We start from the raw sequence: 21,870 nt of genomic DNA on the forward strand, positions 1-21,870 counted from the left end.
TTATTTCTAATAAAATTCATTAATTCTCTTGTATTTAATTTGTCGAATTCTATAGTCGATTTCAAATCAGTTTAAGTGAAATAAAATGTTAGAATACTCTAAAATGGTTAGTTAGAAATGAAAAGAAGTTTAACTCTTTCGAAGGGTTGGTGTTATTCAATCAGATTTTGATTATTATTCTCGAAATAAAATTTTTGTCCGACTCCTCCTAAACACCCAAAAAAATTGTTTTGAAACATAATCGACCTTTTGGAACATGGGTTTATGTCAATATGATACAAAATTAAGATCAATTTAGTGTTTTTAAAGCTCTCCACAAATACACAACTCTATCCATACCCATGCACTGCAAATCGACGAAATTCACTTATATTTTGGCCATATAGATTCCCTAATTAGAAGAAAAAAGTATGAAACAAAACATTTTTATATTTCCACGTCATTTAACATCTCCAATCCAAACGTACTTCTCCAGGACCCACAAAATGCTGACTAGGCTTCTTAAACGAGACCATATGGCTCTTAACCATAAACGCAGTGACTCGCTTCGAAACCCTAATCTCCTCCATCCTCAGCTCTTGTAACCGCCTCACGTACTCCGGCACATGTACAAGATCCCACAACACTCCTACGCCGCCGGGTTTCAACACTCTCACCGCTTCTCCTAGCACTCTCGTCCTCTCTGCCGCCGCCTCCACCGTTTTCTGACCGTATTCTTTCCCGACTGTGTGGAGAAACACGGCCGAGACCACCACGTCGAAGTAGTTGTCACCGAAAGGAAGTCGTCTTACGTCTCCTTCACGGCAAGTCACGTACTCTTGCACTCCTATATGTTACATTCTCCACAACATAAGGTTATCGATTTACTAATCAAAATAATAAACGCGTTTTAATTCAAAAAACATAGTGGATAATAATATAAAAATTTGTATGAAAATAACAACAAAAACAGTATATGTTTTCTGACCCGAAAAAGCAACATATGTTCTTTAAAAAAAACAATATATGTTTAAACAGAAAAAACAATATATGTAATGAAAAACTAATAGAAGTGGTTGGTCAACGAGAAAAGAATACGAAACGTAAAATTAGTCAAAAAGTCAACGGAATTAATAACTCAAGAGTCAAGACGCACCTTCCATGTGAGCCGTGCGGAGAGTAGAGAGAGTTGTCGACATGGATCGGTCTAACCCGACGACCCGACCCGAACTACCGGTTTTCTTAAGCTGCGTCGCCACCGCATTCAGCAAGACCCCTCGACCGCAGCCGAGATCAAGCGCCGTCTTCACGCTCGACCAATCTCCCACCGATCCGACCATCCTCTGCGCCATCTCGTACCGTAGAGGCACGGCTGAGTAGAAAAAGTTCGCCGCCGCAAAGAACAAACACACGGCGGAGAGCGCCGTTACGGCTCCGAAGAAACCTGCGGAAAATCTAGCCGCGGCGGCGGAGGAGCTGGAGAAGAGGAAGGACTCGAGGAAGAGGCAGATGGGGTGGAAGTAGAGGAAGAAGAAGGTGGAGAGTAGAGAGAAAGCAATGGCGTTGAGGAGGAGGAAGAAGAGAGTGTGTTTCTGCTCGATCCCGTAGATGGCGTAGATCTGAGCCCAATCTCTCGTCCCGCTCGTCTTCCCCATTATAGATCAAATCTTGGAGAAAGAAGAAGAAACAGAGACGGTTACAAAAGTATGTTTCAAAGATGACACGAGAAAGAGAGGAACCCTTCTCTGACACAATTCAGACCGTCAGTTATTTTTTATGACAGTTATATATATAGAAGCTCCACATGAAAAACATCCACCATATACGTATATAACATGACGTATACTTTTATGTGTATATATTTGTTTTTGTGTTCAACAGTCAAACACAAACGTGAGATGAACAACTGTTTAGTAGTATTATTTTTTTTTTAATGTGTAAACCGTCCCTTTATGATTTATTTGTATTTATCATTTAAATCATTAATGGCATTTTATCTGAATTTAGGCTGTTTGTTCGGTGAGTGACCACTCGTTCGTGTTTTTATTTCTTTCCTACAAGTTTTAAATTTGAATTTAAACTTGTTTGTTCGGTGACTTGTCACTCTGAAGAGTGAAGAGTTTAGTAATTTTTTTCATATATGTGAAATTGATATATGAAGTCCCTTAACTAAAGTTGACTTTCGTTTTTTTTTTCTTGTTTTGTCGTTTAGAAAATATTCAAACTTGTTTCATTTCCCTTAATCATGCATCATGCATGATGATTTCATGCCTTAGCTTTTAAAACTCTTTTCTTTTATTTTTATTTTTGTTTATTCATGCCTTTTAAACAATACTATATTTGGATCTGCTTGTCAAAAATATATTAACTATTTACAGGAGAAGGTATACATGTTATATATTTTTACTTTTCAATATGCATTTTATATTTTTGCCAACAAATAAATAGAAATCATATATCGATGCAATTATTTTAATTTTTTTGATTTATATTGTAATATTATTTTATCTGTCAACCAGCACTTGCTCATTATTTTTAACTAAATTATTTAAATTAGACGAAATTAATATTTTCATATTTATTTTGGACATGCGGTTTCGACAATGAATTTTGGTGACTCGAATATAAAACCGGTTTAGATATAACGGTTAATTAAATTTCTGTTAAGATCTAAAAAAATTGTTGTCAGTCCGTGATATGGTTAATCTGGCAAAAAAATAATAAAAAACTCCTATAGTATTTTAAAATTTTGAATTGAACTTTTGATTTTTTATCAAATAAAGAAATAAGGAAAATTACTGAAAGTGAATCTATTAAATGTCAAAAAGTCTTTTACATAATATATGATTTAGTTTATTGTAATTCTGGATAAAGATCTATTATTAATGGAGTTGAGGTTTAGATCAAATTCGAATTATTACCGTTTAGCATATACTAATTTGTCTATTTAGGTTTTGAGTGATATCTTTTTACAGAATATTTTGTCTGTATAACAATTAAATATCAAATTTTGGAAAGTTATTAAAAATGAGAAATATTTAGAAAGTTTCAACATTAAATGGTTTAGAAATCAATTTAGGTATGTTTTTATAATTGACAAAATTTTAATAAATACTAAAGGATGTGTTTATGTAGTTTTTCAGTGGCATTAGAATGTAATTAAATATTATTTTGAGGTTAAATTTATATTTGTAATTCAGTTTTAATAGTATAGATTTTGCATATAATCATTAATATTTCGTTTAATCTTTACCTGTGTTATCCTCTTTCTCTAATGTTTATTTCTATTCTGTGACAAACTTATAATCTCTGTCCATACCTGAACTGAATTAAATTAGTTTATCTTAAACTCCGTAAAAATTGATTTGAGAGTCAAGAAAAGAATTTTAATTTTAACATTGGCAGACATGAAGCCTGATCGTTTTTGACTTTTTTCCTTCTATTTTATTGTAAGAAAACTAATTGAATATTAGTTCAAATGAAAAATTATTAAAAAGAGGAAATGTCACATGCATCTAGCTATGGTGCAATACGAATACAATTTTATAACATAGAGTTTTCACCCAACTATCACTATTTTTTTGGGGGGCAACCAGCCAACCACCCAAACTATCACACTATAAAACCTCCAAATATCACACAAGTTTTACCTATGTGATTAAAATGTAATATTAGAAACCAATATCCTTCACTAGAAATGAAAAAAGGGAGAGTTGAATTTGTGGTGCCAGTGAACGGAGTAGGCACATGCTAAGGTCTCTCATACTAAGGTCTCTCATGTGTCGAAATTAATCTGACTTCGACCCTTGATTAGGCACGTGGAATTTATTATCACTTCTTTAGTTTCATCAGAAAATTAACTTAAAATACTTTTTTCTTCTGATAAGGCGTGAACTTAAAATTTCTGTAATATATTCCTGGAAGAAATATCAAATTTATAGATGGAAAAAGTTTGTCTAATAATTTAATGAAGTATGGCTAGTTCAGTTAGAAAACATCTATCAATTTCTGAATTTAAATATTATGCTTTCATGTGGTGAAGGGTTCATACATGTGTAATTAGTTGGATGTTCTAAAATCTGGGGGACACATGTCACAATTGTCTATATTATCAGTTTGAATATGAATATGAACATGTATATGGTGAGATACGTCCAACTATTTTTTAGTAAGTAAATGTATATCCATAGATATGTTCGAAATCACATGCTGCAACTTATATTATCATGGTTGATTGGTTTGGTTTCTCTACCAGCAAATTAAATTTCTACAGTCGACAAGTTTCCAAGATCTTAAATAATGATAGATTGAGACCAGTTTGTAGTTGTCTTTTTGGTTTTACAAACGGTATCTTTTGCATTTCGTGGGATGTACCGTGTCTGTAGCTAGTAACTTTTAATATTTTGTTATGTTTACTACAAGAGCAAAAGAGAATAATTTGGCAGACAAATCACACACAAATTATACTATTTAAAATTCAACCTACAGGTAGACTGTATATGAAGTACTTCTGTCAGTTCCGTATGATAGTGTCTTACCAATATTTTGGAACATTTTTTTATAATTTTGTGGCTAATGTATTGATATCATTCAGCAAATTAAAAGTTAAAGAACTATAAAGAAAGAATTGAACTAATCAGAAAGAGATGTTTATCAACTCACCATCCATGTATCATTACTGACACTTTGGCCCTCCTCTATTAGTAATAGAATTGAATTATCAGAATAATTATGTACTTGCAAAAGTAAAGATGAAGACACAACTGTGACTAATAATGTGTGAGAAAAGCTTGTCCAAGGTTGGATTTTGATGGATTTTAAAGAGTAAAATCTTCTAAATAGAATCAAATCCAAGCAATTGTCGGCAGAATCCATTTTTACTTTTGACCTTTAGACTAGTACATATACAATTTATCAATTAGAAGCTACTTCTCTTAGGGTGCCAAACATGTCGGCTTAACCATCTTTAAGCGTTTTAGTTTGGTCTGATTTGATATTTTTATTCCAATGAAAAAAAGTAAATAAAACAGAGATATAGTTCCAACAAAAAATTGACGATCAGACAATAGAAAAATGGGGACCGAATAAACACAAAAACGGTTGAGGCGGCCTAATAAATACAATCTATTAGCCCAAAACAGACCACTACCCTATATTTTTGGGCCAACGAAATTTGATTTGCTAGTTGATAATAAACGAAACAACCGCAATTCTCGTTGGATATTGATATATAGATTAGAGATGAGAAACAGATTTATCCGTCCCGTACCGCAGGGAAGGATACGTTTTCGAGCGGGTTATGTCCGCACGGACCACGGTATCAGGAATGGCTGTCCAAACCCGTCCCACAATGTATGTAGGCCTTCACAGATGGGCATGCGGGATCCGCGATTATACTGCTTCATGACGTAATCCAAGTCGCTTCAGAACGCTTCAGGATGCTTCAAGACGCTCCAGGATATGAGTCAAGTAGTGGATTGAACTGGACAAAATTCATCAATCAGTGTTTTACTTATTTGTTATTCAAAAAACTTGTTTAGTTATTTAACTTACTTTGTCGCACTCCAAACATATTAACATAACAAATTTATATAATTTGCTGAATCCAAAAATTATAACTCATAAATTAAAAACCATTCTTTAGTTTGATGAATCCGTCGCCGGAGCTGGATCTTCTTTTTCGGTAGAAAGTGAGTTCGTAAACTTCTTCTGGTGGCTAGAAAAAGCTCCACTGGTGCAGACCGAAGACGCAAGTACCAGAAGCATCATCAACCCTCAAACCACCGTCACCGGAGCTCCAAAGGTTATCGGTGAAGATCTAACGTCGAATCGCCTTCTTTGCTATCTCTCTCGTTTTTAGGTGAAGACACAAATGAAGATTAAAGTTTTGCGGGTCTTTAAAATCCCGTAAGTCAACTTGGGGCCCATCCCGCATTCAGCCCATTTCCGCACAGTACCGTCCCGCAAGGCCTGCAAATTGTTGGACCTACCAAATGCCGGTCCATACCTGCCTCACAGCAAGCTTTATGGACTAGACCTGCAGTCCAGTTCCAACTTTGCCATCTCTAATATAGTTTTAAAATCAGAAACGAAATGAAATCCAATTTCCTTTTCATGCAAATTTTCGGTAATATTCGGTATACAAATCGTTTTATGTACACTATTATTTATTTTGAATTTTACATATTATAAAATAATAAATAATAAATATATATATTAATAGGACCCACTTTTTTGGACTTTATGCCGGCCCAAACCAGCCCCGCAGCAATTCCTAACGGGCCAGGTCCGCGGTGGTGCAGGTCCAACATTGCCATCTCTAGACCCAATCGATAAAATAATAAAGTAATATTTTGTAAAACATTCTATATAAATATGTAGTGCTATTAAAATCATAAATTTATAATTTATATATATTATATAATTATAAATAATACATTGTATTATTTGTTTTATATTTAGAATAGAGTTATTTCTATTTTTGTAAGATTTTATAATATTTTGATGATGTTTAATAGAATCTAAAACACACGTAACGTGTATGATACAATGAAGTATAAAAACGGTGAATAAAATATTATTTTATCTTAAAATATAATTAAAAAGTATAAAAGTATAAACAAGATATTTTTTTATAAATTAATATTTATAAGTTAATAAAATACTAAAGTCACAATAATATTAATCTATAGAGTTTTTGCTGTAAAATATTTTGTAAAACAGTGGAAAATTATTGAACCTATGGATTTGGCCCAAACAGATAACCAAAATTGTCATGCGAATAAGGGCTCAAATACTCTGTCCTGTAATGTAAGTCGAGAGTTCTGGTCCAATTTACCATTATCATTGGTAGGAAAGTTAAGTTAGTTGCTTTGTTTTAGGCTTGCACTACAGACTATTTTCTTTCTTACATAATTTCAAAATTCAAACTTATTGATACTAGTTTCTGTCTTTAACAGAAAAGCAACCACGAGGTGTGCTAAGTTTTTCAAAGCTCACACAGTTTATTTTTAACAAGTATTAAAAGTATCGGTAGATCTAGTTTAATGTAGGTTTTACGTTTGGTTTGCTCTTCGCTCTTATCGAATAGCAACAGTGCAACACTATGTTCTTATTTCTCGCATCAACTTTCTTTCTACAGCTTTCGGCATTTGTAGGAAAAGGCTGTCAAATTATTGGAAGGATATGTGTAAATTTTCCTGTGGAAGAAAAAGTCAAAGCATTTTTTACTTTATAATGGGTAAGACTAGGAGTTCGTTCAGCTTTTGTGTGATACGACTCTAAAGTCAAGTCTATGTCCATAATAGACATCTGAAGCCACTCATTCTATAATCCAAAACTTGTATTTATTTTCTGCGAAACGAAACACCACAAGTGTGTGGGATGTTTAACGTGCTTATTATGCAAAGAAAGATTCATACTATAAGTTTATAAAGAGTTTACTACTTTGCGTTTTAACCAAACTGTGTACCACCATTTTATGATTAAGAAATGGTAGTGAGAACTTCGGTCACAGCTCGGTGCTGCTTTCAATACGTCTTGAGAACAACCTGTCCTTACTACTGTCCTTAATAAAACTTGCTGCATTTCATTATTATTCGTTTGTCAAATCTCAGCTTTCAGAGTAACAGAACTCAAAACAAGTTTTTGACACGTCTACTGTTTAGATTTTGGTCCAGACAAAAAAACAAGGAACAAAACCATAGATTTTGGTCTAAAACTAAAGACGCATATTACATAAAAGTGAGAATGCTCTTCTCCAGAATCCAGCAACGCCTGCAAAGAAGAGAAAGCATGTCTCATTTTCTGACTCTCAAATTACCAAAATCCAAGTTTTATCTGACAAATGCGCACTAAAAACACTAACCTGAAACAGATGATCATTCTTCCATGTGGTTTTCGGCGCCAGATTCCTTGACATCAACAGAGAAAGCGTACTCTTGGTCACAACCCAAGTAAGAGTCGCACATGAAGTAGAGTGTGTACGACTTCTCTCCTGCTTCACTCGGTACTTGGAAATCCAGCTTCACCTTCGCTTTCTTCTGCAAGGATACACGCTTGATGGCCACCAACTGGTTCGTCTTGGTGTCCCCCACAACCAGCCACCACCCTTCTTCTTTGGTCTTGGGATACCTGGGCGCATCCACAGCTCCCACTTCTGTCCTCCCCTCCATGTCTCTCTCAAGCATCACCTGCAACGTCACCTCTTTCCCTGCGGTCACATCTTCACTGCCCACAACCTCGTAAGTCAGGTCAATGTTTGGGAAGCGGTTGCAGAATCTGGCAATGTCTAAAAGCTCAGTGTCCTTCATCTTGAGAAGCTCTTGGCGTTCTTCATCCTCCATCTCCACAAGATCAAATACGGTTTCAATGTTATTCTCCTGGCATCTTTTTGCCAAGTCCTTTGTGAAGTGGGGGAGCTGCAAAAGCATCGAGTCACGCTCCCACATGCCTTGAGTCACCATCTGGCTTGCTTCCATTGCTAACAGAGCAAGATTCGGCCAGCCATTGCTTGATATCACATCCACCATCGCCTGTAGAAGTCTGGTTGCTGATAGAAGGACCTCACGCTGATCCATTTCCAAGTTAGTGGTAATGCTTTGCCTCGAGAAATGAGCCTGAAGAAGAGCGTTTGCTTTCACATGAGGATCTGTGCAGTTTGGGTTTTCAAACGAGAACCTCTGGTGATTGATGAGCCTCCTAACTCTGTCCTCTTCGCCAGGCCTTATTGGGATCATGTCATACTCTGAAGCCGATGTTAAGATCTCAAGAAGTCCCTTCATCTTGGTTTTAGAAGACAGAAGAGAACTGAAGCGCTCGATGGTGGTGTAACTGATGTAATAGTAGGATGAAATCATACCAAGGTTGAGAGCAGAGAGGTCCATCTCATCCTCTATTTCAATGCACTTACTGGCTTCAAGATCAGACAAGGTGTTCTCAACCAGCTCTGATAGGTGATCAGACAAATGTCTGTGGCTCACTCCTTGAAGATTGTAGTAGTTAGGATTCTGGGGAAGCCTCCTGTACATCAAAGTCCATGTAAGATAATCCACTGCATCTTGCTTGTTCTCTATAACCCCAGCAACCACTTCTGCGTTGAAATTATTATGCAAAAAATGCTGGAGATGACTTTCCACAGGGAAGGCTTCATAAAGAAACTTCTTGTAATACTCTTTACGAGGAGAATGACAGAATATCACACACTTCCCAGCATTGTCAAGTAGAGGTCGGCTAGCACGCCCCATCATCTGAAGCAAATCAGAGACTGCATAATCTGAGTGTGAATTCTCCCTTCCATCGTAGTACTGCGTCCCCATCACCACCACCAGATGTGCAGTTAATGGAGTGCCCCAACACAATGAACTGCTCATCACACAAACCTGAATCCGTCCAGCTTCAAAGAGCTGTGTCACAATCTCCTGATCCTGACTGCATAAACCCTCGTGCAAGTAGCCAATACCATGGCGCAGTGTCTCCTTCAAAGTTTCCTCGCGGAGTTTGTCAACAAAATCCTCAAGTTCTTCTAGTTTCCCTAACAGGAAATCAGGGCTCTGTGGGTTGTCAATGTGAGAGTAAGCCATCAGATCCACAGCAGTCAAGCGGACATGTGTACGGGTTGGGACAAAAACTATAGCCGGCTTCTTGTTCTTGGCATGCTGGACTATGGCGGTGTAGGTTGGCTTGGTCATTGCCTGCATCCTGGCTTCAAAACTGGATATATCCACTCCTTGAATGTGGATCTCCAGTGGAACAGGACGGACTCCAGGAGGGAAATTGAATAGGCCGTGAGAACTGGCCCCAATCCATTCGCCAAGATCTTTCGCATTTGCAAGGGAAGTGGAAAGCGCAACAATCCTGATTTTATTCTCACCCTGGCTAGAAATATATCTCATTCTAGAGACTATCACCTCCAGCACTGTACCGCCTTGACCTTCACCAATTAGATGAAGCTCGTCCACAATGAAAAGACTAACCTGTTGTACGTATTTTCTCTGTTTCCACCTGCGAGAAAGAGCATCCCATTTCTCAGGAGTACTTATGACTATCTGACTCTTCTCCAGTAGCTTAAGATCCAACGCTGTCTCCCCGGTCAGCTCAACAACCCGTAAACCAAGATCCTTCCCAAACTTCCTCTCCCAGATGCGAAATTGCTCCTTAGCAATAGCCTCTAACGGTGCAATATAGACAACACGCATCGTCGTAGTATCAGGTCCGCTTTGTCTTTTAGTATCATCTTGCTGCCTTAGGAGTACTTCTTGATGATTCTTCAATATAGCAAACTCAGCACATATAGTCTTCCCACTTCCAGTTGGAGCAGCAACCAACACATTATCATTAGTGTTATACAAAACATTAAAGACCTGAGTCTGCACCGGATTGAAATGCTTGAAATCCTGATAGAGTCTCACATAACTCGGATTCCTAAGCGCTGTGACAGGGAGGGGCTGCAAGTCCAGTAGCTCTGTAGGTGGTGGGTACTTTTCTGGAAGTATAAGGTGTCTAAAGGATACAGGCAACACAGTCTGCGAGCCAAGCCACTTGTCTGAAACCACTCGGACAAAATACTGAGGTGGCAGCGGTTCAAAGATTGGGACAGTGAAGTTTAAAGTGTGATCCTCACTGATATACTGCTTCTTCAATAGAAAATACTCATGATGAAGGATCTTCTCACAATCACTGTCTTCCACAATGATCCAAAACGGCTCCACATATTTATGAATTTTTTCGTCCCACTGGAAGTCGGGTGTAATCGTGAGCTCCACCCGCAGAACAGTTCGAGTAATTGGCTGAACTTGTGCTGCAAGAACCAATTTAGGGAACTGGTGGATGAACTTGTGAAGCGGTCTGCCCATCTTAGGACTACGAATAAGCTCTCCTAGCTCTTGTGACGACAGGTCATAGTACCTCTCCCACACCAAATCCTTCTTCTCCAACTTCATCAAAATCTCATTTGGAATTCCATGAAACTGACGAAGAGGTGTCTGGACACTCCACATCCTCTTCCCAACCATTTTAGACAAGTTCAGAGCTTTCTCAGCCAGTTGAGCCCATCCGCGCTTCAATACAATTTCATAGAGAGCTCGTACAAGACGTCCAGCGCTCTGAAAATGATTAAAAAAAATGAGTCATAAGCACCAGAGAATACAGCAATTTAATAATGTAACTAGGAGAGATGAGAGACCAAAGCAGAGAGAACAAGAAACAAACCAGAGAACACAGGAATTTAACAATGTAACTAGGAGAGATGAGAGAAGAAAGCACAGAGAACAAGGAACACACCAGAGACGAGATACAGCAATATAATAATGTAACTAGGAGAGATGAAAGCAGAGAGAACAAGGAACAAACCATAGAGCAGATTCAATAATTTGAATAAGTAACTAAGAGATGAGAAACGAAAGCAGAGAGAACAGATACTGCATTTTAATAACGTAACTAGGAGAGATGAGATAAGAAAGCAGAGAGAACAAGGAACAGACCAGAGAACAGATACATCAGTTTAGTAAGGTAACTAGGATAGATGAGAGACGAAAGCAGAGAGAACACGAAACAAACCAGAGAACAGACACAGCAATTTAATAATGTAGAGACGAGAGAAGAAAGCAGAGAGAACAAGGAACAAACCTGAGTTATATAAACCATGTCTGATGTCAAAGAAAGACCCTCAAGCTTTAGCTGTGAAATGTATGCCTGTAGCAAAACATTAATCTTTGCACTGGGCTCTTCCAGAGTTTCCTTGATCGGAATTGGGACACGATCCAGAAGTTTGGCCAGTTCCATCTTCTCATCTTGCCGAACAGTAACATACTTGAACTCCTCACTCAGTGAGAACAGACGATAAAGATCTATATCACCCATCGTTGGCTTCAAATGCTCATTGTACGTAGCTATGGTCCCATGACTTATATAGTAGTAGCTAGCAATCCTTCCCAAATCAGTAACTTGGAAATATCCACTTTTCCTGTCATACTTGACCAAGTTGTTTTTGTCCAAGATAGTAGCAGCTGAGTGTATCTGCAAAGAACAATGATTCAAGTAAACGTTAGACACAGATGGCCATAAATGATATTTTTTTGAATTAAACTTTGGAGCAATAACATATTAAATCTGTGATCAACTTTAAAGAACCAAGGCATCCAACAGTTCATGGAGTGCTTGTAACATACAAAGAGAAAGCTACTGATACCAGGAACAACATTTACGGGAAAAGATAGTTAACAAATGGCAACGTCATTATATCATCAGATACACTTCCCATTCAAAATTCTCACAGAGACTCACAGATAAATCTACAATACCAATTTCACAATCAATATGATAAGCACAAGATATCCAAACAGTTCCTCAAGGGCATATAGTGGACAGAGGCAAAGCTACCCATGTTAGGCTCAAGAGTTCATCAAGAATATTAAACATATGAAAAGCAAATTCAGGGAAATGACACAAATCATCAGATGCAAACTTCTTAGTCAAACTCTCAGAGAATATGAAATGAATACTAAATTTGTAATCAACTTGAAGGATAAAAAGCAAGCAAAGTTGATAGCAACAGCTCATCATGGAGGGCACATATTAGACAGTGGGAAAGCTTAAGTTAAAGCATTACGATAGCAATAATTTTTGAACAGTGGGAAAGCTTAAATTAAGGCATTACGATAGCAAGTAAACTATTAACAGTAGATAACAACAGGTTAAAGCAGATGAAAGTACGTACCAGGTCAGCTCTCCTTTCCTCCAAGACTACGTCTTTTACAAAGGCATCAGGCGCTAAACCATACAGCGTCGGATTACGAACCATACGGATATAGAGATACGTATACCCAAGCCAGTGGCAAGCCTCTTTAGCATTCTGAACAGTTCCAAGAACAATTTCGGCATTAAGCTGATCAGCAAGTTTGGAAATGAACTGGCTTTCAATAGGTAGTTGCTCATTCATCAAAGACAGGTAATACTGCAGCTCGCTGTAGCCAGTGATAATTATACCCTCCCCATATTCATCATACTGAGGTCTTCCAGCACGACCAAGCATCTGCATAACATCCAGGGGACTGAGTTCCATCCACGCCCCTTTCTCAGGATTATAGACCTGTGTTCCTTTGATTATGACAGTATGAGCAGGGAGATTCACACCCCATGCAAGAGTTGCTGTGGAAACCAAGACTTGCACATGCCCTTCACCAAAAAGAGCCTCAACTATCTCACGATCACCCCTTGTTAGCCCAGCATGATGAATAGCAAAACCGTAAGGCAGAAGATTTTTCAGATCAACATTCTTTATAAGATCAATCTGACTCTGAAGAACTTCACGACTTGCACTGTCTTCTTTCAAGAATCTGCTGAGTGTATCGTTCGCCATTGCGGTGTCCTTTATTGCATTTGCAGTTTTTGCTGTTTCCTTCCTCGAGTGAACAAAAATAAGAACCTGTTGCTTTCCAGCACCAGCCAATACTTTCTCATAACAAAGATCATTCATCAGCTGGAACCTCTGCAATGGTTTTCTCACACTGATTCCAATATACTGCTGACCAAGAGGCACCGGTCTGTAGCTGCGGTCGAATTTAAACAACCCTTTCTTAAGATCAACCCGCAAAAATAAGGCCACATCTTCGTAATTTGGCAGTGTAGCTGACAACCCCACCAAGCGAATATTCTCCTTCGTGGTTTCAATCTGCCTCAGAGTCCTAGCGACAATGCTTTCAAGCACAGGCCCTCGATTATCATGAAGAAGATGAATCTCATCGATTATAAGAAGTCTCACAAGCTGGGTGTAAGTGCGATCACCAGACTTCCTTGTGATGATATCCCACTTCTCTGGTGTGGTGACAATGATCTGGGTCTCTTCAATTTCCTTCCCACTGAGGGACTGATCCCCACTGAGTTCCCTCACAGTGACTCCATAATCCTTCAGACGATTAGACAGGTTACTTACAACCTCAGCAACAAGGGCTTTCATGGGTGCAACATACACAATTTTGTACTTTCCATGGTTGAGTGTTCCATCTTCGTTCCTACTCGACTCAATTTGCTGCAGTATGGTGAGCATGGCAACATTGGTTTTCCCAGCACCAGTAGGAGCACAAAGAAGTATGTTATCTGCTTTAAATAGCGCTGTATCATACACTTTGCTCTGAACCCTGTTCAGCTGTTGCATTCCCTTAAAAGCCGGCTGAGCCCAATCTGGCATCTCGGTGATCTTCACAAGCTTCTCACTGATATCCACCTTTTTAGAAACCCATGGCACATGAACTTCTTCATATCCCTTTCCATGTGTTCTGTAGGAGCCAGCTGGAAGGTCACACTTCTTATTCGCCATCAGGAGACCACCTTGGTCAAAAGCCAAGCTCTCCAAGTCCAGCATCTGACGCTGACCCTTCAACCAACCACTCTCTGAATCTCTATCAGTAACATCTCTCCTGCCTCGACCTCCATCTCCAACAGTTTCTTCCTTCATACGTCGGGCCTCTTCATTAATACTTTTCTGCACGTTCTCCTCCCTCTCTTTCGCTGTTGCTCTTGTTGAATGCAACTGATCCACAATTGCTGCCAGTTCCAGACCCAACCCTCTCATCTCCTCTTCAATTCTATTCCTCTCTTCCTGGTCCTCTGCCCTACCCAAACGCGTACACCAGACAATTTTAAAACGGTTCCGCAGCAGAAACTTAACGAGGCTGAACTTTTCAAACTGAAGATGCATAAGCAGCTTGGTCTCAACATCTCTATCATCCCCTTCAGCGAGTATCTTAAGCAGCTCTTCAGCTAGTACTTGGCACTGTTGCGGATCAATCTGCTGTTCATAAGCCTGAGATATCTTTCTCTGGAGCCAGTAAGCATCAATATCCAGAACGTTCAGACTGGTGCCCTCATTCGCATCTCCTGCATCCTCCTCATTTATCCCTGCATCCACTTGCATCCCTCCCGTTTTCTGAGGTTCATCATCCTCTTCATCGTCTTCCTCCTGTACCATATCAGGATCACTCTCCTCGCCATCTTCTTCATTGTCCTCAAACTCAACAGCCACGCCAACATCATCATCATCAAGCCCCTCATCTACATTGGCTTTACCACCACCAGAATCACCACCTTCTTGAAAGTCGGTGATCAACTTCCCAATGGAAACAAGCTGATCAAAAACCTGATGAATCTGATCAGGTGCAGGGTTCAGCAGCTTCTGAATCTCCGCCTTCTTGTCAGAGTTCTTCACAGCGTCATTCTTGAGAACAGCCAAGATCTCATCCGCAGCACCACTAACAACATTCAGAGGCAAACCACCGAGCTGCTGCTGAATCAGACTAAGCATAGCCTCATAAGCAGCCCTCGTCTCCTTAGTCTTGGGCTGATAAACAACATCGTCAGTATCCGTGAGCACACTCTCTTCCCTGAGCCGACGCCTCTTGCTCTGGCGAGCAGAAACAGTATCATCCGCAACAGCATCACGCCCCTTCTTCTTCGACTTCTTAAGCTTATCATCCAGCTCCTGAGGTCTTCCCTTAGCAACTCTATCTCCAAACGACTTGGGATCAATCTTCCCCCACAGAGTCTCAGGCTCTCCGGTAGGCTCGTGCGTATCGCGAGGACGATTCTCGCTGGTTAGCACCAAGCTAGAGTTGGCTCTGTACTCGTACTGCTTGAATCTAGCATGAGCTTCCGCACCGCCTCCCAAGTTCGCCATCACTGGAACCCTAGATTCCAAAATCAAACAATGTTAAAAACCACGAATCGAATATTTAACCCTAATAACCGCCAGAGAGAGAAGGAAACCTATGTAGTCTCTTCTACAGCTCGAATCTTATCTGCAGATAGTGAATCTTGTAGAAGAAAGCTTCGTGTAGATTAGGGGTTTTCTTCTTCGTTCTCGCGTCGTCCTCTAACTCTGACGGACTCTGAGGAATCAATGGCTGCGTATCCTTAACTATTGGCGTAATAACCGACTCGAAACCCGAACCCGGCCCAAGTATTCAGGTCGGTTCGGTTTAGGTTTGCCTATAATAATATCTCAACAGATTTTTTAACTTGTTTACAAAATTGGATTTCTGAACCAAATCAGATCGGTTAATGTCCATCCGAACCAGACCGGTTATCATCCAATATCCGAAATTTAAACAAAGTTTATCAAATTTCTCATGCTTAGATCTTAATTATAAGAAATCAAAAATCAAAAAAAAAATTAAAATTATTAATTTAGTTGAAACAAGATTTATTAAATTTTGATTTAACTTTTAATATAATTGTTTTATTGTCTTTGATGAAACATGAAAATTCAAAACATTAGTATATATCTATGGTTTCTTGAGATTTCAAAATCTATTATTAGTTATTACGTTTTAAACAAATGTAAAAAAATAATATGATATCCAATAATAAAGAGATCATTGAGCCACTCAACAGCTGTTTCAAACTTGGATGATGAGTCTGGACTTGATCTCTTATCAGTAAGTACCCAAATTTTCCAAACATTCCTCTTAGAGCATGTGCAACAAGGAATCCTTAGTTCAATCCATAAAAAAAAAATATTAAAACATTGGTGTGAGGCACAAATTTTGTAAGGATCAATCCAAAAAATACTAACATAAAGATTGATCCTAATTGCTTTTCGTTACTGTGTTGTGGGCTCCACAATACGTGGCGGCCCACGATTGGTCTGTTTTTAATTTTTTTTTAATTAAACAAAAAAAAAACTAATAAAATAATTAAAATTTAGCATTGAAAATCGAGTTCTCCAGGTCCACCATTGCAGGTGCCCTTAGACCTTTGCTTTGCTTAGTTGAGAATCACACACGGGAAAGTAATTTGCGTTTTTTCTTTGTGCCCGTTTTGTTGCTTAACAGAAAATGCTGGAGTATGAGCCATCTAAAAAAGTCTTAGCAAAGAACGCTATGGAGCATCCTTACTTCGATGATCTACCTGACAAGTCCTCTCTCTGAAGATCTCTTTATGAACTCTCAGTAGTCTTGTTTGTTCCAACTTAGTCATTGCTTGTCTCAAGCACTTATCTTACGATGACCAAATTTTCCCAGTTGTATGACCCATCCTCTTCTTATTCAACATTGAAAGAAAATATCAATTGGTCTAGTAGACTAGTAGTAAGCATTTGCAAATATTTCCCGTTTGTGTATGTGTGTATGTTTTTTATTCAGAATATATCAATTGGAATTTCCCTTGCTAGCACTCTCATAAAAACGTTTGACTTGTAATAAGAAAACCTTCATAGTCAAAAAAAACCTTCATAGTTAAAAAGTATTTAAAATAGTTACATTCCGCCATTGAGAGTACAATAACCTAATCCATATTTCTCACAAGTCAAAAATACTTCCCTTCTCATTGCATATAGCTTGGATTGTGATGAGTGAGTGGCACATTCCCAAAATTTCATATTGATTTTACATTTCCTTTACTGATCATTTAGATTCAAGAAAGAAACAACTTTTGTAGGATGATATATATATTAAAAGGTTAAAGCATCACAAATTTATAAATGTGAGGCCTTTAAAAAATTTACTAATTTAAAATCATTTTAAAAAATTCAAAATATAACATATACGAAAAAAATAAAATTTTATTATATGATTATGATTGTGTAATTTATTTTGATAATATTAAATTTTTTTTAAATGATAAAAGATATAAACATTGTTACCAAATCTTTATTATTCAAAATAATTATTTTGTATATCAATAATTAATTTTAGTTAATTTAATAAAAAAATATATTATAAGTTTAGATAGACCAATTTAATTTTTTTGTGATTCTAAAAATTATTCTAGTGAACATTTGTATCATAAATAAAACGTTGCAATGTTTTTCTTTTAATATATAAGAGATATATTGAAATGAAATCTTAAAAAAAAAAATATATATATATATATATATATATATATTTTTTTTTGAAATGATCTAATTCCATTCCATTAATAACGGTTCCTAAAAAACCTTCCATATATGCTTTTGAGTAGTATTTAATTTATCTTGTTAAAGAAACGTTTATGCAAATCCTGAAGGTACAAAATTAAATATCATCATCCATTAAGGGTACGTGAACGCAGCCAGCAGCTTTGTTACTACAGTAGATAGTAAGATTTTTTTATTGCTGCTTCTATTACTATTTACTTTCTTCACGATTCACATTCCACCCACTTTGCAAATCGTAGCTTACCAATTGCCTCGACCTAAATCAGAACCGGAAACAATAAACCGAGTCAAATAAAGATTAGCTTTTTTACTAAACCGAACCAAGTGGTTTTCCAATTCCCATAAACCGGGTTATAAGAGCCGATTAGTATATTCTTTACCTTTGCTTTTAAAACGTTAGCTCGATGATACTGCAAGCAAAGGAGGCTTGTGGCTAAAAGCCTTTTCAGAGGCTGGAAGACTCCCAACTAGCATAAACAGCACCTATAATCTTCTCATGCAGAACTTGACCAGAACACGCTATGATTCCTCTGTCAAGACCTTCCAAGTAAACTCCTTTTGAGAAGTCCAAGTTCCTCCCTCCAGCATCAGTCACCACACCACCAGCTTCTTCAACAATCACCACTCCGGCTGCGTGGTCCCATATCTTCTCCTTGTAACTCGACTGCGCAAACTTCATAAACACTTCAGCGTCTCCACACGCAATCGCTGCGTACTTCACCATGCTGTACACTCTCATAGGCTGTTTCCTGAAGAAAGATTGTAGTTAAGAGACGTTTGAATCAAAACATAAGTTTTAGATGGTAACTACCTAACTCCCATGCTGTTGGTAAGTCCTGCAGTGAACAAGTGGTTTGAGTTTGCTCTCTCCACCGGCTCACAAACCGTAGCTAGAACCGGATCATCCACTGATGAAACCTTAAGAAGCGTTGCAGATTCCGGATACCCACCGGGGATCAACGGTTGCATCCAAGCTTGACCACTACCTCGCTTTGCATACATGACACACCCTTTGGTTACTGATCCAGCGGCTCCAGATTGGCTGTTACAACCGTTACTTAAACATTCTTTCTTGACAGGATAGTTAGGACATCCCAACACTCCCAACAGAACTTTACCGTTCTCTATCAGAGCCAAAGCAACAGCGTACTGATCACCACGAACGAATCCTAACGTCCCATCGACAGGATCAAGAACCCAGTGCCTCCCCTTAGGACCTCCAACGGAACTGCATCGACCAATAGCCTCTAGAATCTCTGTAGTTCCCAAGGGCTTGTCTGGCTTTGGAAGCCCGTACGTGGAAGCTTCAGACAAAGCTTCATTGACAGCGCTCGAGACGGCTCCCAAGAGACCTAATGACTCGGCCTTGGAGAGAGACTCGGTGTCCTCTTCAGCAACAATAGAAAGGTTTTGACCGCCAAAAACTTGGGCTAAAACCCAGCTCACAATAGCTTGAACACCCCAATCTGTTAACCAAACACAGCCAAACTCATTTAGTTCAAAAAAGAAACTAAAAAGAACAATATTTAGTACAATCACAGTCCGTGATGTCTCTCTCTAGTATCAGTTTCATCAATGCAGACTCCTCCACAAAACTTACACATTAAAAAACATACAATCTGGTTAACACACACTTTCTCAAGTACTACACAATTAATACTTAGATTCTTGCAACAAAAATATATACATTTTCACTATTACAACACTATTAAACTACTAATACAATATACAAACAATCTTTTCTTCAATCTAATTACATTTTAAAAAGAAAACTGTACAAAAGTAAAATAAACTAGCATTAGTACACAACATAAAGTGTGGATTTTTTTTGAACATTATGTTTCATGTTACAAAGGACACAACAAGTAACTATGGTTTGTGTTTCATGTTCAATGAACACAGGACACAACAAGTAACTATGGTTATTGTTTTGTGTTTAATGAACAAAGGACACAAGTCACACAACAGGTAACTATAGTTATGTATTTAGTTCAATTCAGTGACAAGGATTTGTAAACATTTGACAGAATAAACCCAGAAGAACCCAAAAGGGATCTCGAATTGCAATAAACCACAATTAGATCGAACGTCTAATCCCAAAAAAACCCATCAGGAAGAGGGAGAGAAAAATGAACCTGCGACGGTGACAGGGGAATCATCATCCTTGGACTTAACGTGACCGTTGGTCGAGGAAGGAAGACGAAGCTTGTCCTGAACTTTAACACACAGAGAAGAAGCGAGGTGCACTACACGCACCGCCGTGTCCATCTCCGTCGCCAAGAATTCCTCTGCCATCGCCGGCGAAATCTTTTTGATGGAGGAAAAGTGCAAAGGGACAGAGAAGGAGAGGAGGGGGAGGAGATATGAAAAGCTCCACACTTTTTCTCTCCACTGACTCTTCTCTACCTTTTTCGCTTAAAATGATTTTTTTGTTTTTCAATTTTATACTTTTTCTGGCTCTTAATAAAATTACTTTTTAAAGAAAATCTTCTCTTCGGCACGTTTTAAATAAAAATAATACTATTTTACCTCTTCCAGGATTAAAACACATCAATACACTCTTTTTTATGAAAAAGAAAATTTCATATGTTGAACAGTAAAAGATAATAGAAAAAAATAGAGCGTCTAAGAACATCTCCAATGTACATCTCTATATTTTTTTCTAAAATAGAAGTCTTTATCGTAGATGTGGATTTGCTTCACTGTATACATTTATAATAAAGTTTTTTTATTTTAAAGAAAAATATAGAGACATCTTTTTTGTCTATATATTTAAAGATGAAAATAACAATTTTCTATATTTTCTTCTATAAATAGAAAAATTATATTATGGATGCACACATTAGAGCAAATACATATTTATAATATATTTTTTCTATTTTAAGGGAAAATATAAAAGTATAAATAGGGATGGATTGGAAATAGTCGAAGAATTCTATGGAAATCATAACTGGCATCACCAATACACTTTTATATAAGTATTCATAAAGAGTTTGTTGTGACATTATTACCATACAATATTTCTGAATATAATAGGTTTCATTTCTCCAACTATGTAAAACTTTCTAGTTTGTATATATGTTTTTTTCTTGGCAGTGCCCTGCTACTATTTTAAAGATATCTTTTGATGATATAAAATCTCAGACTTTCAAATTTTCCTATATTTTTTCTTTACACTTTTCTAATAAAACTTTAATTATATTCAAAAAGGAATCTTAGTGGATATCTTTTGGCATCTTTGATGAGCATTTTCATTGAATATCCAACAAATCAAGACTCCAAGAAAAAAAATCATACTGTGTTTTCAAAACAGCCAATTAACACAATTAACTTCTTTTTTTTAAAGGACATTAATACGATTAATATTTTCATGTCTCATAATGCCAAAGAAAATAAATAATTATAGCCAAGCTGTATTGTACATAAAAACAAAACAAAATAATAAGCTTATTATGGTGACAAAAATTTTTTTTTTTTTTTTTTGAACACAGTGACAAAAAAATCTTAACATGTCGTATTTCGGGTGGGGTTTATACTTTACGGACTTGTAGTTGTAGTTAGGTGAACAAGAAACACGTGGGAATAAAAAGGGTCGAAATACCAATTTTGAAAATACATACTGCTTATAATACATTTACATACTCTTGTAGTTTTTTTGACGAAAATACATTTGCATACTTAACTCTTCATAGTTGACCCAAAAAGAAAAAAAAAACATCTTCATATAATTTTACCTTTTTCGTATTATTCAGTTTTTGTTTTTTTGTTTTTTTTAACTGCATGATGATTTATAACGTGATAATAAAGTAAACAAGTTGGAGATAAACAAACGCATAGACGGCTTTTTTTCTTCCCTTCACAATCGCTTAATAATTTAGTGAACAAGAAGAAGAAAAAAAACAAAATTATAATTGAAGAGGTCAAATGTATATAGACCGTTTATGTGGAACTGTGCATGCTTCATGCATGAAGACAAACAGGGA

General features: G+C 37.3%; 3 protein-coding genes across 5 annotated transcripts; all 3 read right to left on the reverse strand.

Annotated features, from left to right (window-relative positions):
• Positions 1-211: 211 nt before the first annotated feature.
• Positions 212-21,782, reverse strand: LOC103851963. Of its 2 annotated transcripts, XM_033284937.1 has the most exons (3): positions 21,767-21,782; positions 1,136-1,665; positions 212-826 (listed from the first exon to the last, which is right to left on the reverse strand). In XM_033284937.1, exons 2-3 carry the CDS (start codon positions 1,632-1,634, stop codon positions 444-446), a joined length of 882 nt encoding a protein of 293 aa, XP_033140828.1. In that variant the 5' UTR covers positions 1,635-1,665; positions 21,767-21,782; the 3' UTR covers positions 212-443. The 2 variants fall into 2 exon arrangements, with proteins under 2 accessions (XP_033140828.1, XP_009127090.1); XM_009128842.3 differs by lacking the exon at positions 21,767-21,782 and having other exon boundaries at positions 1,136-3,555.
• LOC103851964 (DExH-box ATP-dependent RNA helicase DExH12) lies at positions 7,548-15,963 on the reverse strand. Of its 2 annotated transcripts, none has more exons than XM_009128843.3 (5): positions 15,739-15,963; positions 12,695-15,659; positions 11,605-11,994; positions 7,847-11,081; positions 7,548-7,755 (listed from the first exon to the last, which is right to left on the reverse strand). In XM_009128843.3, the coding sequence occupies exons 2-4, from the start codon at positions 15,647-15,649 to the stop codon at positions 7,860-7,862; spliced, it is 6,567 nt and encodes a 2,188-aa protein (XP_009127091.2). In that variant the 5' UTR covers positions 15,650-15,659; positions 15,739-15,963; the 3' UTR covers positions 7,548-7,755; positions 7,847-7,859. The 2 variants fall into 2 exon arrangements, with proteins under 2 accessions (XP_009127091.2, XP_033140806.1); XM_033284915.1 differs by having other exon boundaries at positions 12,695-15,660; positions 15,728-15,903.
• Positions 17,917-20,323, reverse strand: LOC103851965 (PAP-specific phosphatase HAL2-like). The gene is made up of 4 exons (XM_009128844.3): positions 20,023-20,323; positions 18,699-19,353; positions 18,268-18,636; positions 17,917-18,144 (listed from the first exon to the last, which is right to left on the reverse strand). Exons 1-3 carry the CDS (start codon positions 20,180-20,182, stop codon positions 18,333-18,335), a joined length of 1,119 nt encoding a protein of 372 aa, XP_009127092.1. The 5' UTR covers positions 20,183-20,323; the 3' UTR covers positions 17,917-18,144; positions 18,268-18,332.
• Positions 21,783-21,870: the final 88 nt, after the last annotated feature.

Source organism: Brassica rapa, chromosome A02, assembly GCF_000309985.2.
Source record: "Brassica rapa cultivar Chiifu-401-42 chromosome A02, CAAS_Brap_v3.01, whole genome shotgun sequence".
NCBI lineage: Eukaryota > Viridiplantae > Streptophyta > Magnoliopsida > Brassicales > Brassicaceae > Brassica > Brassica rapa.

Excerpts from the sequence above, each read along its gene's own strand:
- LOC103851963 (XM_033284937.1), bottom strand. The coding sequence starts at position 1,634 with ATGGGGAAGACGAGCGGGACGAGAGATTGGGCTCAGATCTACGCCATC. Across the intron at positions 827-1,135 it reads CCGCACGGCTCACATGGAAG|GAGTGCAAGAGTACGTGACT; the intron begins GTGCGTCTTGAC and ends TGTAACATATAG.
- LOC103851964 (XM_009128843.3), bottom strand. The coding sequence starts at position 15,649 with ATGGCGAACTTGGGAGGCGGTGCGGAAGCTCATGCTAGATTCAAGCAG. Across the intron at positions 11,995-12,694 it reads AGGAAAGGAGAGCTGACCTG|ATACACTCAGCTGCTACTAT; the intron begins GTACGTACTTTC and ends TGTTCTTTGCAG. Across the intron at positions 11,082-11,604 it reads ACATGGTTTATATAACTCAG|AGCGCTGGACGTCTTGTACG; the intron begins GTTTGTTCCTTG and ends AATCATTTTCAG.
- LOC103851965 (XM_009128844.3), bottom strand. The coding sequence starts at position 20,182 with ATGGCAGAGGAATTCTTGGCGACGGAGATGGACACGGCGGTGCGTGTA. Across the intron at positions 19,354-20,022 it reads TTCCCCTGTCACCGTCGCAG|ATTGGGGTGTTCAAGCTATT; the intron begins GTTCATTTTTCT and ends TTTGGTTAACAG. Across the intron at positions 18,637-18,698 it reads ACCAACAGCATGGGAGTTAG|GAAACAGCCTATGAGAGTGT; the intron begins GTAGTTACCATC and ends ATCTTTCTTCAG.